Raw genomic sequence first — 13,617 nt, 5'->3', positions numbered from 1 at the left:
GTTTGCCCGCAGCTCCGGCACAGGGAGGGCTGTGGGGAACGCCGAGTATTGGAAACCGCGGGGGGGGGGGGGGGGGGGGGGGCAGGAGGACCGCCCGCACTGTGGCAGCCATGACAACGAGACGGGAGGAGGGGCGGGGCCCCCCCTGCAGCTCGGCGGTTATTGGAAGGCAGCGCGTCAGGTGGCGGCGCGCGTGACGCAGGGCGGCAAGCAGAGGGAAGATGGCGGCGGTGGGGAGCTGCGGGTGGGCCGCGGTGTGCGAGAAGTTCCGGACCGCCCGAACGCTGTCCACCGTGGAGTCGCGCAAGGACCCGGAGACCGACCCCTACCGCTCCAAGTATAGCGCCCGGGCGCTGCTTCAGGAGGTCAAGCAGCTGCTGAGCGCCGCCGAGGAGGGCAACGAGGCGCGGCTGCTGGCTGTGCGGCGGGCTGTGCTGGAGTATGAGCTGGGTGTCAATCACACCGACACCGAGGAGCTGTCTGCCGGCGAGGAGCACCTGCAGCGCTGCATGCAGCTCCTCGAGCCACACCGCCTCTCCCCAGACTGCGTCTCCCTCTACATACAGGCCCAGGTGGGCTGGGGCTGTGAAGGCCGAAGGGGGTGTCTGTGGTGCGGCTTCACAGCCTGCGGACGGAGGGTCCGAGGGGTCCAGGGAGAAGGCGTTTGGGTGGCTTTAGGTGGTGGGCTCTGGCGGAGGCAGGTGCCTTGGCCGTGGGCCGAGCTGTGTGGTCCCTGCAGTGGGCTGCAAACGGTAAGGGGTATTCGTGGCACTTCAGTCGCTTGAAGGGTATAGGTTTTTCAGCACCAGGAGCCCTGGCATTTATTTCTTGCGCAAAGAAAAAATTCACAGGTGGCAGATATGGATGGATGCCATTGTTTTAAACATGCTGCTGATGCTTCTGGGCGTGCAGAAGAGCATCTAACAGTGTGTTCTCTGAATAGAAAGTGAGTGTTGACAAAGCAGTGTACTCTTCAGTGTAGACTGAGACAGAACTTATAAGAACTGAGCAAGAATCAATTAGAAGACCTCATTATGTCCAGAACTTGCTTTGTGATTCCTTAGCTGTAGTTTTGTTGTCTAAGTAAAGTTGAGAGATGTTTCTATTTATGCCATTTACCTGAAAAGGTAAATTTTTCTCAAAAGTTGTCACTTGTTTGTTTTTAATTCTTGCCTGCTAACTCTTAATCTCTGTTATATTATATTCCAGACCAGTAAATAAGAGTTTTGTAAGGCTAGAAGTAATACTCAGTTCATTCTGAAGAAAGTAATACTGTTAATAAAATTGGATCTTGCTAGATGAAGATTCACAAAAGGCTCAACAGCTTTGTCATGGCAGCTGGTATATAGTTAGATATTTATCTAGACTTTAAACAGAGCAGTTATTTGATGTTTCTGCGAAGATTGTGTTTTACAGTGAACTCGCCACCGGTTACCGCAAGAGAAATGCCCCAAAGAAGAGATATAAGGACTCCCTGAAACAATACCTCAGCCTTGGCCATATTGACTACCACCAGTGGTCCACCTTGGCCTCCAATCGGGAGACTTGGAGACACACTGTACATAACACTGTTGTCTCCTTTGAGAACACACACAGAATTAGTCTCGAGGAGAAGACAACGTAGAAGGAATCCCGCCCCGCCTGTACCATCCAAGGAGACCTTTCACTGTGCTTTTTGCAAGCAGATTTGCCTATCCCACATTGGCCTTTTTAGTCATCAGCGCGCTTGTAGTAGGCGTGGGTAAAGCCCTTCCCAAATCTTCGTTTGCGAAGTCAAGCCATGATGATGATGATGACGATGATGACTTGAACTGAGTTATGTGGAATTCATGAGGTTACATCTGCTCATCATCCTTGAGTGTGACAGTTTGGCTGCACTGCTACAAATCTATAAATTGTTACAAGATTGGAGGTTTCTTGAGCAGCCAGTCAAAATCAGATAACTTTTTCCCACTGTGTGTTCCTAGGAAGTTGCTGCTTTTGTGGCTGAGTGCCAAGAAATCCACTGTGCTTTTGAGCTGGTGTGATGGAAAGCAGCTTTTCTCTGTTGGACAAAAGTTTGAATGGATTTTCCTGTTTTGGGGCCTTTAGGAATGTCGTAGTTTAAGCCCAGCCAGCAACCCAGGAACCACGCAGCTGCTCGCTCACTCCCCCCCTTCCTCTTCCTCCCCCTGCTCCTGGAGGGATAGGGAGGAGAATCAAAAGAATGTAACTCCCACAGGTTGAGATAAGAACAGTTTAATAACTAAGCTATAACACAAACCACTACTGCTACCACCAATAATAATAATGATAAGGGAAATAACAAGGGGAGAGAATTCAACCACTCTCCACCCACCGACCGATACCCAGCCCGACCCAAGCAGTGACCTAGCCCTTCTGGGTAACTGCCCCCAGTTTATATAGTGGGCATGACGTGCTGTGGTATGGAATACCTCTTTGGCTAGTTTGGGTCAGGTGTCCTGTCTCTGCTTCCTCCCAGCTTCTCCTTCTTGGCAGAGCATGAGACTCAGAAAGTCCTTGGTCAGAGTAAACATTACTGAGCAGCAACTAAAACCATCACTGTTATCAGCGTTGTTCTCAGGCTGAAAGTTAGAAAAACAGCACTGCACCAGCTACTAAGAAGGAGAAAAATAACTGCTACTGCTGAACCCAGGACAAGGAAACAGCAGGATAGTTTGTTATGTGAAGTGATGTGATCCAACAGTAAACAGGTTTGCTGTGGTCTGGCACTTTCATCAGGCATGTAGCTGAGAGCAGTGATTGTAAATGAGTATGCCCTCAGCTTTTGTCCCAAGGGCTGTTAAAGACTTGAATGTTTAATTAAAAAAATTTCTAATATAAAATCAGTAATTGTCAACAGTGGCTGTACTTCGCCCTGTTCTAGGATATACAGAGTATGTTGTCAAGGCACTGAATTCTATTTCAAAAAAAGAAACATTCCTTTTTCCTGCTGGGCCTGTTTCTGTAGCCCTCCTTCTAACTTCCGAACTTCTGCATAAGGTTGTACATCACAGTTTCTGCCTAATTAAATTTGGTCTGGTCCACTGCTTGGCTGTGGGCAAAGTATTTCTGCTCATAAATATCATGCAATATGGTGCTTTCTTATAAAAATAATAAAATCAATGAAATTAAAAGGGCCACAGGGCTGGCACAAAACTACACATTCTAACTCTTGAAGTTTTGTGGCTTTTTAGCCCTGCTGCTTTTTATAATACTGCCTAGGAACTAAATTAGCTCATTAGACAAAGATTGTTAATGCCTTCATCTTATTAATAAAATTAGAGGTACTTTTTGTAAAAGGTGGGTTCACAGATACAGTAATGTTACTAAGTAACATTGCTGTAATTTAAATTTGAAGGCAGTATTCCATAGTTTTTGTATTTTAACGATTCATGTAATTTCATTGTTGAAAATATACAAGCATTTGTTCCTTGCATATCTTTTTTCTATTAAATTTTATACAGAATCATGATGACAATTTCTAGTTCCTTGGCTCTTTTTATGACTTTTTTTATATGATATAAAAGCTGCATGAATGAGATTCATGGAAAAAAGTCTTGTTTGAACAAGCCAGCCCTTACATAGCAAACACAAAAAAGGTGCAGGTTGTGAGGTGACTGTTTGTATTTGCTGCTGTGTGAGAATCCCCTCTTTTGAGCAACTTGTGATATGGTCATGATTTTTGCTTTTTTGAAATCCATTGTATTAGAACACCTATATATAAGGATGAGGACTGATAAATTGTTTGGAGAAAATGTGTAATGTAGATGGAACATAATGGGAAAATAACGAGTTTTTCCTTTTGCCTTTAGAACAACTTAGGTATCCTGTGGTCTGAAAGGGATAAAATTAAAACTGCACAAACTTACCTGGAGTCTGCAGAAGCCCTGTATAACCAATACATGAAAGAGGTACTGTGTTTATTATTAATATTGTGGCAGGTTTTACTTTCATGTGCCACTTACAGTTTTAGTAATCTTTGAAAAAAAGATCATGTGATGCAACTTGAGTTTCTGGGCTTTATACTGGCTGCTGTGATTGTTCTGAAAATTGATTTGATTTGTACTGCTGGCATAGAAAGAGGCAATCTAGAGGATCACTTGCTCATTTAAAAATAGACTTATTCAGGTAAATAATTGTGCTCAAAAATAATGGTCCTTTTGAAAGCTCATTGTATTGATAATCCAAAGTTGAAGCCAAATAGAACGTATTTGCTTGGTTTGCTCTGACTGCACAGTGTTGCACAGGAGCAAGTAGTTTAGCTCCATATCCAAGAGGACAGTCTTATAAACAGTTAAACTTCTCATGCATATTAAACAGCCTTTTGAGTTGTGGATTGACAAAGACTCTCTTGTGCTATTTTTAAGCTTTTTGCAAAGCTGTTCCTACACTCATTTGCCTCAGGGACAGTTTATGAGTGAGCTAAATACATTTGAAGCCTTAAAGGAGCAGAATCTATGTCTCAGGACAGCTGTAAATGTTGGATAGACCATAGTTTCATGAATTTACAGTTCAGGTTTTCCATGAACTTGGTTCATAAAGAGGACTTGAGATCTTTGTAGTGATGCAGGATCTTTAGGATTTATACAACCCTGTCAACATTAATCATTCACAAATTAGAAAAGTCTGAAGTCACTGTTCTTAACATTCCCTACTTTTAGGCTATCAGGAAGCCTTCCTGTCTGGGAATCTTAGGTAAACTGTTGATGATGGAGGCGTTTCCTGAACTTGTGGATTTAGTTGTTTACTGGTGGGGTCTAGTTAACTTACAAATTCGTTGGGGTTGGTTTTTCCCCCTTAAAGCACTTAGAGCAAAACCAAGGGAAATAACTATTGTAGCATTGTAACAACACTTTGCTATTAGGAAAGCTGTTTGATTGTTTAGTGCACTATGGTGGAAATCTGAGGGTGTGAAACCTTATGAGCAGGAACTTGGGCTGATAAAGGAGACTTGCAGAGCTCTTCCTAGTGGTAATTAAAGGCCTAAGTCTTTGACATTAGAGGATAAATATGTAGATACAGGAAGGAGGCAAGGGTCTTGCTTACAGTGTCATTTCAATTGCTTTCTTTGCAGGAATAGCTGTAAGCTTGCCAGAATGTGCTCCAGATCTTGTTAGAAGGTTTCGAAACCTTTGTAAGGTTGTAGGCCTTTGTAGCTAAACGAAGAGTTATAAATTCACATCTCAAAAACTAATGAGTTAGAAACCCCCTAAAGATTAAAAGATCATGTAAAAAAAAATCTACACTTCTCTGGTAGGTTAAATACACTTTGTATTTGTCACTATCTGTTTCAGACATATCTGGTCATCTTTGAAGATGAATAAAACATTTCCTTTAAAAACAAGAAAACAAATCCATTCATGATTTTTTAGTGAGAAGTACAAACATAAGAGTATGTTTTCTTCCCTATGAAGTGAATAGATTCCCTAGCATTGCTTCTGCCTGAGTCCCTGTTATCTTATGAAGAGTGTTTCTCTGGATTGTTTTTTATCTGTTACTTTACTTTGTCTTGGGTTAAGAAGTTAATGGGGTTGTAATGGATGGGAACTTAGCTGAGACTTGATCTCCTCTCAAGACTGAGAGACAAAGTATGTTCTTTGTCACACTGTATTTGGTAGAGTATATATGTTTGTGTTCGTCGTAACTGTCGGAAAGAGGAGGTTAAACAGAAGTGTGCAGCTGTTTTACAACCTTCGTACTTGGCTGCACTGGGGTGTGTGGCCAATGCTCACAACATGGACGACCCTGAACAGCCCCACTAATAAACAGTTGGAGATCTGGCATAAAGCCGGTTGTTCTTCTAAGAGTAAAAAAGCAGGACCCTCTTGTGACTGAATCTGGAGTCTCACCTATGGGTGAACACACCATTGTAGGCATTTTCCCAGTTACCTGAGACTCCTGGCATTGGCTGCAATGGGGCTTCCCAGCTTAAAGTGTGGGCCTGGATGATGATTCAGTGGTATTTGGCGATGTGTTTCTTCTTAATCTCTATTCTCTCTGTGCAGTAATGATTTGATGCGTTGCTAATTTTCCTCTGCACTTCTATGTGTATATGATTTGCTTTATTGTACTTATTTACTATATATAGATATATACCTGATTAATGTTAGTGTGCTTGTTTAATAAACTGTTCATATTACACAGCTAGCGTGTGGTTGTTTTGTGGCGTACCCTGCCTGTCAGCAGAACAGAGGTTAAGAAAGTGCTAGGAAAGTTGCATAATAAACTGGGCTCTGTTGCTAGCAGGTATGTTAAACATCCTTCAGGATGCACTGTTTAATGGCAAAAAGCCACTTTTAGAAAGATGCCTTTATTTAAAATGTTTTAGAATTGGCATCTGAAGTTATTTACAAGTGAACATAGTTAGCACAGACTAGTAGAGCTTTGCCATAAGCAATGTTAATCTCGGGTTTTCCAATTATGCATCTAACTTTACTGATAGTTGTTTTAAGGCAAGGTTTAACAGAGCAGTGCTGAAAGTTGTATAGTTGTCTCTATAAGGATTCTGACAGAACTCATGGTTTAAAAAACCAAAAAAGAACACTTCTGAATGAAGTAGTTCACATCATTAATAACTTGTATGTAGGTCATGTCTTGTATCAGGCTTTAGCAGCTTCATCCTCCAAAGACAAAGACAAAGCCTGTTGTCTCATTCATATATTTGATTAGTCTTACTAGCTTATGAATCAAGGGAGTAATTTCACAGCAGTAAGTCTTTGCAGCAGGTCTGCTGAGCTCTTTCTGCACACAATGTTCTTTGCAGTACTTCCTGCAGGATGTTTTCTTGTTACTGATTAATGCACTTTTGCAAATGAATATTTCATACTAGAAGGCATGCTTGGTATTACATTGATCCTTTAAAGAACATTATAATGTTGTGCAAAATAAAGACAATTATAGCCCTGTAGAATCCAGGTTGAATATTTCTGGTGCTGACAGCTTGCATTGCTTTAAAGTATGTAAGCAGAAGTCTTCTATAAACTGAAAACTTTGTAATTTTCTGTGGAATTGTGGCTTTAATTCTCTAGATCTCCTGAGTTTTGTGGAATTGCTCGAGAGTTGTGACTTTGAGATAGGTGTAGATGTGTTACGCGAAGTTTTGTTGAATTTGGGATTGAAAAATGTAAATCATTTGCAGCCAGAAGAGGGAGCACTATGTTAAAAAGTAAAATAATATATCATGTATTCTTGCAGGATGGAAATCCTCCTCTGGATCCCAGTGAACATTTCATGGCAGAAGAAGAAAAACTTACAGACCAAGAAAGATCAAAAAGGTGGGGTGTGTAGCAGCATACCTAGAATATTGTTACTTTTTTAATTTTATGAGGGTATATTTTAGGAGGGGGAGGGAGGGGCTGGGGAGATGAAATCTAAACAGACTGTTGTTTTCCCAGATTTGAAAAAGCCTACACGCATACTCTGTATTATCTGGCACAAGTCTACCAACACCTAGAGATGATTGAGAAGGCTGCTCAATATTGCCATACTACTCTAAAACGACAGCTTGAGTATTGTGGCTACCACCCAGTAGAATGGGCACTCAATGCTGCTACTTTGTCACAGTACTATCTCTCTAAGGTAATATGCCTAATGTTTTTCTGCTGTAATTATATCATAAATGTAACTATCAAATAAGACAATTGTTTAAACAGCTGTTTGTGGCAGGACTCCATGTTGAACTAAAAATGTGTGTCTATCAAACTACAAATTGTCTTCTGACATGAAACATATGTTAGCTTTTTCTGAAGAGGACATAGTGGCTTTCTTTGGTGGTGTGATGGCAATGGAAAAAATGAGCAGGGGTGTAGGCTTAAGAAAAGTTCTATAGTTATCAGCAGTGATGTAACATGATGTTTATAAGTAAAACTTTAAGGTTATAATAACTTTTAAATTGTTTCTTACATTGTTTTCTTACAATAAGGATAATAAAACCCAAAACATCTGAGGGTGAAAATATTTCACGTTGTATATATCCTATAAATTATTGTCCTTTGTACCTTACACATGCTTAAGACTTGTTTGAGCCTGTGTGAACATTAAAGTATGCGAGATGGTAGCTGTTTGCTTCTATCTCGAGTCTGTGTTGACTCTATATAATCTACTGTGTTACGAAATACTTCAGCTTTATTTGGGTGTTTCTGTATTTCTCTATTCAGATGCTCTTTTCTGATGCTTAAAAGACTTCTGCCATACCTAAGCCAGTTAATGCTGATTTCACTAGTAACTCGTAATTTCCATGTCATTTTGATGCATCGATAGCACTAATTATTAAACAATGCACTGCCAAATATGAGTAAAGGAATCTAAATCTGACTCATAATGTTGACTTGTGTGTCTGGCTCTTTCCAACTAACAGCCCATGATACAATCTTTAACATAAGACATCACTTCCTTTACCACAAGGAAGTGACAGTAGCATAGATCAGAACAGAGTTCACAATATATGTGTCTAATGTTGAAAGCAAGGCTTGCTATTGTGACTGTGGTAGAGAGAAAATGGTTGGTTAGAAAATACTGTATTCGGTAGTGGATGTGGAAAAATTGTCTCTTTTCTTCCAGTGTGCAGGAAGAGAGCACTCCAGAGCCTCTTGGTTCTATGATTTCACTTGTATTCATGTATCTTTACTAGCTGAGGAGAGGGGTTTATCCAAGCTGAGAGCAGTGCTTGGGCTGCTTATATCAGTGATAAATGCTGCCATTTCTGTTTCTCTCAGCAATGTTTTATGGAGTCCCGACACTGTTTAGCAGCAGCCAGTGTCGTCTTTAGCCAAGCTGGACAGGTGCCATCTGCTGAAGACAGTAAGTTCATATTAAAGTTTTGAATAAAATATTGTGAAGTCATGATAAATGATGTTTAAAAATGAAGTCTAGCAATATGTACAGAACTTATACTTTAAGTAATTGGTAAAATGGGATGTTTCTGAAGAGCTGCTGCACTGCTGACTGGCTATGAGATGCTGGTGTTTCAGAAAGCGTACCGGAATAAAAATGAAATTTTAGACCAGTATCTCTTTCAGTAGTGGCAATGTTGCCGTTCATCCATTTGTACATGTGCTGAAATGCAGCTTTCCTTTGCCTCCCAGTGATCAGAGGGCAATGATTCAATGAACTAAAACAGATGCTTCTTGGGAAATTTTTTAAAAGAGGGAGGGAAACTCAGCATTTAAAAACCCCAAATCCAGAAGGTACTTGTATTGTCTTTTGTTGTTGGTTGCTGCAGCTCCATTAACAGTTATTTTTAGAGTTGTAACTCCACTTCTTGTTGTTTCGGGTATTGATGCAAAGGAACAACTTTAAGGTTCAGTGTGAAGATCAATAAGAGAAACCTGCAGAAAATCACCCACAGCTTTAAGGACCTGTTGTTACATGATGGTATCACTCATCTGTCTGGGCTTAGTCTTTGCTTATCTACAGCACAGCCTTTTACATTCTGTGTCTTCAGCAACTGAAAGCTTCAAATCAATAGAGCTTTAACTCATGGAGAGTGAGCAAGTATTCAGCAAGCCCTTGTGTTAATTCATAACCAATATATTGACCGTTCAAAGTCAGATTTAACTTCTAGTGGCTCGAGCTGTTTACAACACAAACTCTTTAATCCACTGATGTTGTTATTTCAGGTTAAAATATAACCTGAATAGACCCACCTGAGTTTGTTTTAATTGGAGTTCAGTGACAGTACATTAATTGCTTTTAGTATTTCTCTTAGCTCAAAAATACAGAATTCTATGCAGTTGCCTGTCTTATTAGTGAAGTACTTTGAGGATGATTTCCAAAAGCTTTTTAGTTAAGCGAAAAGGAGGCTGTTGAGTCAGGTTATATGGATCTGTTATGCTATTTGAAAGCAGGGCTATTACAAAAATTTCAGTAGGTCTGAATCAGTGTTTATGGGCTTCCATAGCTACCTGACTGTGCAGTTGTCAGAGCTCATTAATATCATACTTAAGCCAAAAAATGAGGTTATGTTTTTGGTAAGTGTGTAGAAACATACAGTCAGTTACAGTCTCAAATTCAGTTGCAAGATGGGAAGTGGTAGAGAAGAGTCCTATTTTTAATTGTCCTTTATAAGTTTCTTGTGTGATTTTTTTCATCAAGTTAACTAACTTATTCTATGTTGACTTCCTCCTGCACTAAACAGGAGCAGCAATATTTGTGTTTGTTTCAACGGAATAAACATCCTGTTTTCCCTTCGTTTTCACTGTACAGAGAGCTGGGCTGTGGACTTGAAGATCATTAAGCAGAAAGTTCTAACTTATAGTAAGGCTAATGCACAGTCAGCATTAGCCACTCTCAAATACATTTATTTTATCATGTTAACTGGAATATAAGCAAGCACAGAGATATTTAGTAAAGGTGCCTTTTTGTAATTTAGCAACAGTTCTTATTTCCACAATAAGAATGACTTGATTGGCTCTGATGAAAGATAATGAACACAATGGATCTAAGTCTAAAGTTGGCTTTTTATTTGGCAAGAGGAATGTTAGCATCCCTTCATTGTTAGCAAACTCACTGTCCTCTGCCTAAAGACTGGGAAATGAGTTTTCTCTGAAATCCACTGGGTTTCTGAAAATGTGATCTTGAGACATCAGCAGGGCTGCTACTTACGACAGTGGGGAGAAAAATACACAAGTTGTAGAGCTAATAAATCTTATGCTAGTACCAGTTAGATTAATCAAAGGCAGTTTCCCTTACTTTTATTCCCTTTTTTTGTAGCAAGTTTGGGGCCTATTGCAATACAGATGTCCTGAGAAACAACTGGCAGGCAGCTGAATCACAGAAAATGGGTTATCCTGACTCCTTGCTCTTGTTACAAAGAGACATGAAAACCTTTTCTAGTAAAACATCTTCAAGATCAAAGGTCGTCTGAAACATACATTATGATATTTTTTGATTTGGTTTTTTTTTTTTTCAGAATACATGCATGTTAATCTGTATGGTTTCTACCAGAATGACAGTTTACAGGATTACTATATAAACTGGCATGGAGAACATGTTTCTGTCTAATGATAAGGAAGAATTAGCTACAAGTAACATGTTCTTTGCTTGTAACGTTTGAGCTTGCTGGAGTGTTTGAGTTCTCTTAAAAGTTTTTATGTGCTTATGTCCATTCAATAGATGAAACGGATCAAGACCAACAGGACCTTCGACAGAGAAAAGCTGAAATTGCAAGGTGCTGGATTAAGTATTGCTTGAATCTCCTGCAAAGCGCTCAGAAATTACTTGAGGTAACCAAACATCTGTAGCTGTTATTGTTTAAAAGCAAGCAAAGTTTGATGTTTGCAACAGGAATCAATTCATAGTTGGTAGTAAATGATAAACAATTGCTCAATGAATGATACAATGGCTGCTTGCACTGTAGCAAGTGTTTCACAGTATGCTTTGGGTTCAGTGCAGCAGTTGGAAATAAGCACGGATGGGAGATCAGCTCTGTAGTGTAATCAGTGTACTGCTTATGCAGCAGCTTCGCAGAATTTCCTCCTCTGCTGCATTTTCTTGCAGCTTGATTTGGCAGATTACTTCTTATTTAGCTGCTAGTCAGAACATCTTAATATGGAACAGTTTTGTATGCTGGTGTTCTCATTCAAGTATTCATTTAATTCATTTAAACATTCATTTGAATATTTAAAACTCGGCATGTGCTGAAATGCTTTGCAGAAGGAGGGCCTTTGGGCTTTAGAGGTATTGTTTTAGCTATATTGTCCCACAGGGCAGGGAGACTAAATTAAGTCTTAGGTTTTTACAGAAAAGAGACTGTAATTTAAATTATTTTTGTGAATAGAAAGTCTAATATGCCAGTGCATCTTCTCTTCTGTCTTGTTGCTGTCTTGTTTATGTTTCAAAGGTAACTCATAAATAATATGATTCAGTGTAAGTCATGTAAGCCATGTGCATTTTTAATGAGTATGCTTTGTCATTTCAGGATAATATAGGAGAACTGGATCCAGACAGGCAATTGGAACTTAAAGCCCAAAGGAAAAAAGAAGAGGATGAAAAAGAGAAGGGCAGAAAAAAAGCTGTCCTTTTTGGGATGAGTGATATATGTGACTCTGTCTTAGCCATGGAAGAGAAAGTGAGCAGTGTGTATCCTTTAGATTTTCAAGAAGCCAGAGAAATCTTCCTAGTTGGTCAGAACTATGTTCAGGAAGCAAAAGAGTTCTTTCAGGTTGATGGTTATGTTACTGACCATATTGAAATTGTTCAGGATCACAGTGCTTTGTTTAAGGTACTTGCTTTCTTTGAAGAAGACTATGAGAGGCGCTGCAAAATGCACAAGCGTAGAATAGACATGCTGGAGCCTATATGCTCAGAATTGAATCCACAGTACTATCTGTTGATCAGTAGGCAGCTTCAGTTTGAGCTAGCTGACACCTATTACAAGATGATGGATTTAAAGGTAGCTATTGGTAACAGGCTAGAGGAGCTAGACTCCCACACAATTAAAAAAATTAATTCTCTGGCTCAGTTTGCAATCAAATATTATGAACTCTTCTTAGATTCTTTGAGGAACCCAGATAAGGTGTTTCCTGAAGTGCTCAAGGAAGATGTTCTTCGTCCTGCTATGGTGGCTAAATTTCATATTGCACGACTATATGGTAAGCTTATTACTTCGGATAGCAAAAAACAACTGGAAAATATGCAGACGTCATTGGAATATTACACATTTCTGGTAGACTATTGTGAGAAGTACCCAGATGCTGTCCATGCCATTGAAACTGAACTAGAACTCAGTAAGGAGATGGTGGGTCTTCTTCCAACAAAAATGGAGAGACTAAGAGCAAAGCTGTGTCCATTTATGTAAATACTTGCCTTGAAGGGAATTTGCACTTTTAAAATGATATCTGTATAAACCAGTGCTGTCAGACACCTTCTGTACTGATAGAACTAAGATGTCTACAGTTTGGCAGTCCAGCTAGAGCCTGCAGTAGTATAACTTTGTGAAAAACTTGGGTCTCTCCCATTCAGTAGCTCACCCACACTAATGGTATAAACTTTAAATGTAAAGTGAATGTTCAGCTAATGGTTTGTATTATTTGTCCTGTATGTCAATATAAACCTTTTCTCCCTCTTTTTTTTTTCCCTTTGGCATATGGTTCGGTTTCTAAGTGTAGTTCTGTCTGAAGATTCTTTCTTTTAAGAGAATGTTTCTCCAGCAAAAATTTTTCTAAGAAAACTGAGGCACGTTCTTCCAACCAGAATATGTTTTATGTCTTTTTGTCCCAGAAAACTTTATCCATAAGAAGGGAACTTTGTTGTTTTCAATATTTCTTTTGTATGTTGCTCGGTGTTTTCTTTTTTCCCTGTTAATCAAAATCTAGTTGATAGAAGCTCAATAAATGGACTACTTGGCTAAATGTTTTTTTTTTTCCAGAGTCCTTAGAATTCTGTTTCCTTGTATCTTACTAAGATACTATACACATTACAACTTTGGCCAAAATAAATAACTGTGAAAGTGTTTCCCCATGAGTGTCTTCGGTAAAAACACATAAGAAATCAAAGTGCCAGAACCAAGAGCAAGAAAGCAGCAAACTGTCTTGCTTGTGGTGAGAGCAAATACCCTGCTCTTAATACACTGTAGAGAATTGTCAGTTTAGAGGTGCTGTGCTCTAGTGTTCCAGA

At 39.7% G+C, this 13,617-nt stretch overlaps 1 protein-coding gene across 2 annotated transcripts; it reads left to right on the top strand.

Annotated features, from left to right (window-relative positions):
* Positions 1-203: 203 nt before the first annotated feature.
* KIFBP (kinesin family binding protein) lies at positions 204-13,355 on the top strand. Of its 2 annotated transcripts, none has more exons than XM_080621433.1 (7): positions 204-572; positions 3,816-3,914; positions 7,198-7,277; positions 7,398-7,581; positions 8,718-8,802; positions 11,116-11,225; positions 11,921-13,355. In XM_080621433.1, the coding sequence occupies exons 1-7, from the start codon at positions 222-224 to the stop codon at positions 12,797-12,799; spliced, it is 1,788 nt and encodes a 595-aa protein (XP_080477559.1). In that variant the 5' UTR covers positions 204-221; the 3' UTR covers positions 12,800-13,355. The 2 variants fall into 2 exon arrangements, with proteins under 2 accessions (XP_080477559.1, XP_080477558.1); XM_080621432.1 differs by having other exon boundaries at positions 204-752.
* Positions 13,356-13,617: the final 262 nt, after the last annotated feature.

The sequence above is a fragment of the Psittacula echo genome (genome assembly GCF_963264785.1).
Source record: "Psittacula echo genome assembly, chromosome: 6".
Taxonomy (NCBI): Eukaryota; Metazoa; Chordata; class Aves; order Psittaciformes; family Psittacidae; genus Psittacula; species Psittacula echo.
This window is presented reverse-complemented; position numbering and strand designations above follow the sequence as displayed.

What these genes read in the sequence shown, in the direction of transcription:
- KIFBP (XM_080621432.1), top strand. Translation starts at nt 222, where the DNA reads ATGGCGGCGGTGGGGAGCTGCGGGTGGGCCGCGGTGTGCGAGAAGTTC. An exon ending in ATAACCAATACATGAAAGAG is followed by an intron (nt 3,915 to 7,197) that starts GTACTGTGTTTA and finishes GTATTCTTGCAG; the next exon opens with GATGGAAATCCTCCTCTGGA. An exon ending in GCGCTCAGAAATTACTTGAG is followed by an intron (nt 11,226 to 11,920) that starts GTAACCAAACAT and finishes TTGTCATTTCAG; the next exon opens with GATAATATAGGAGAACTGGA.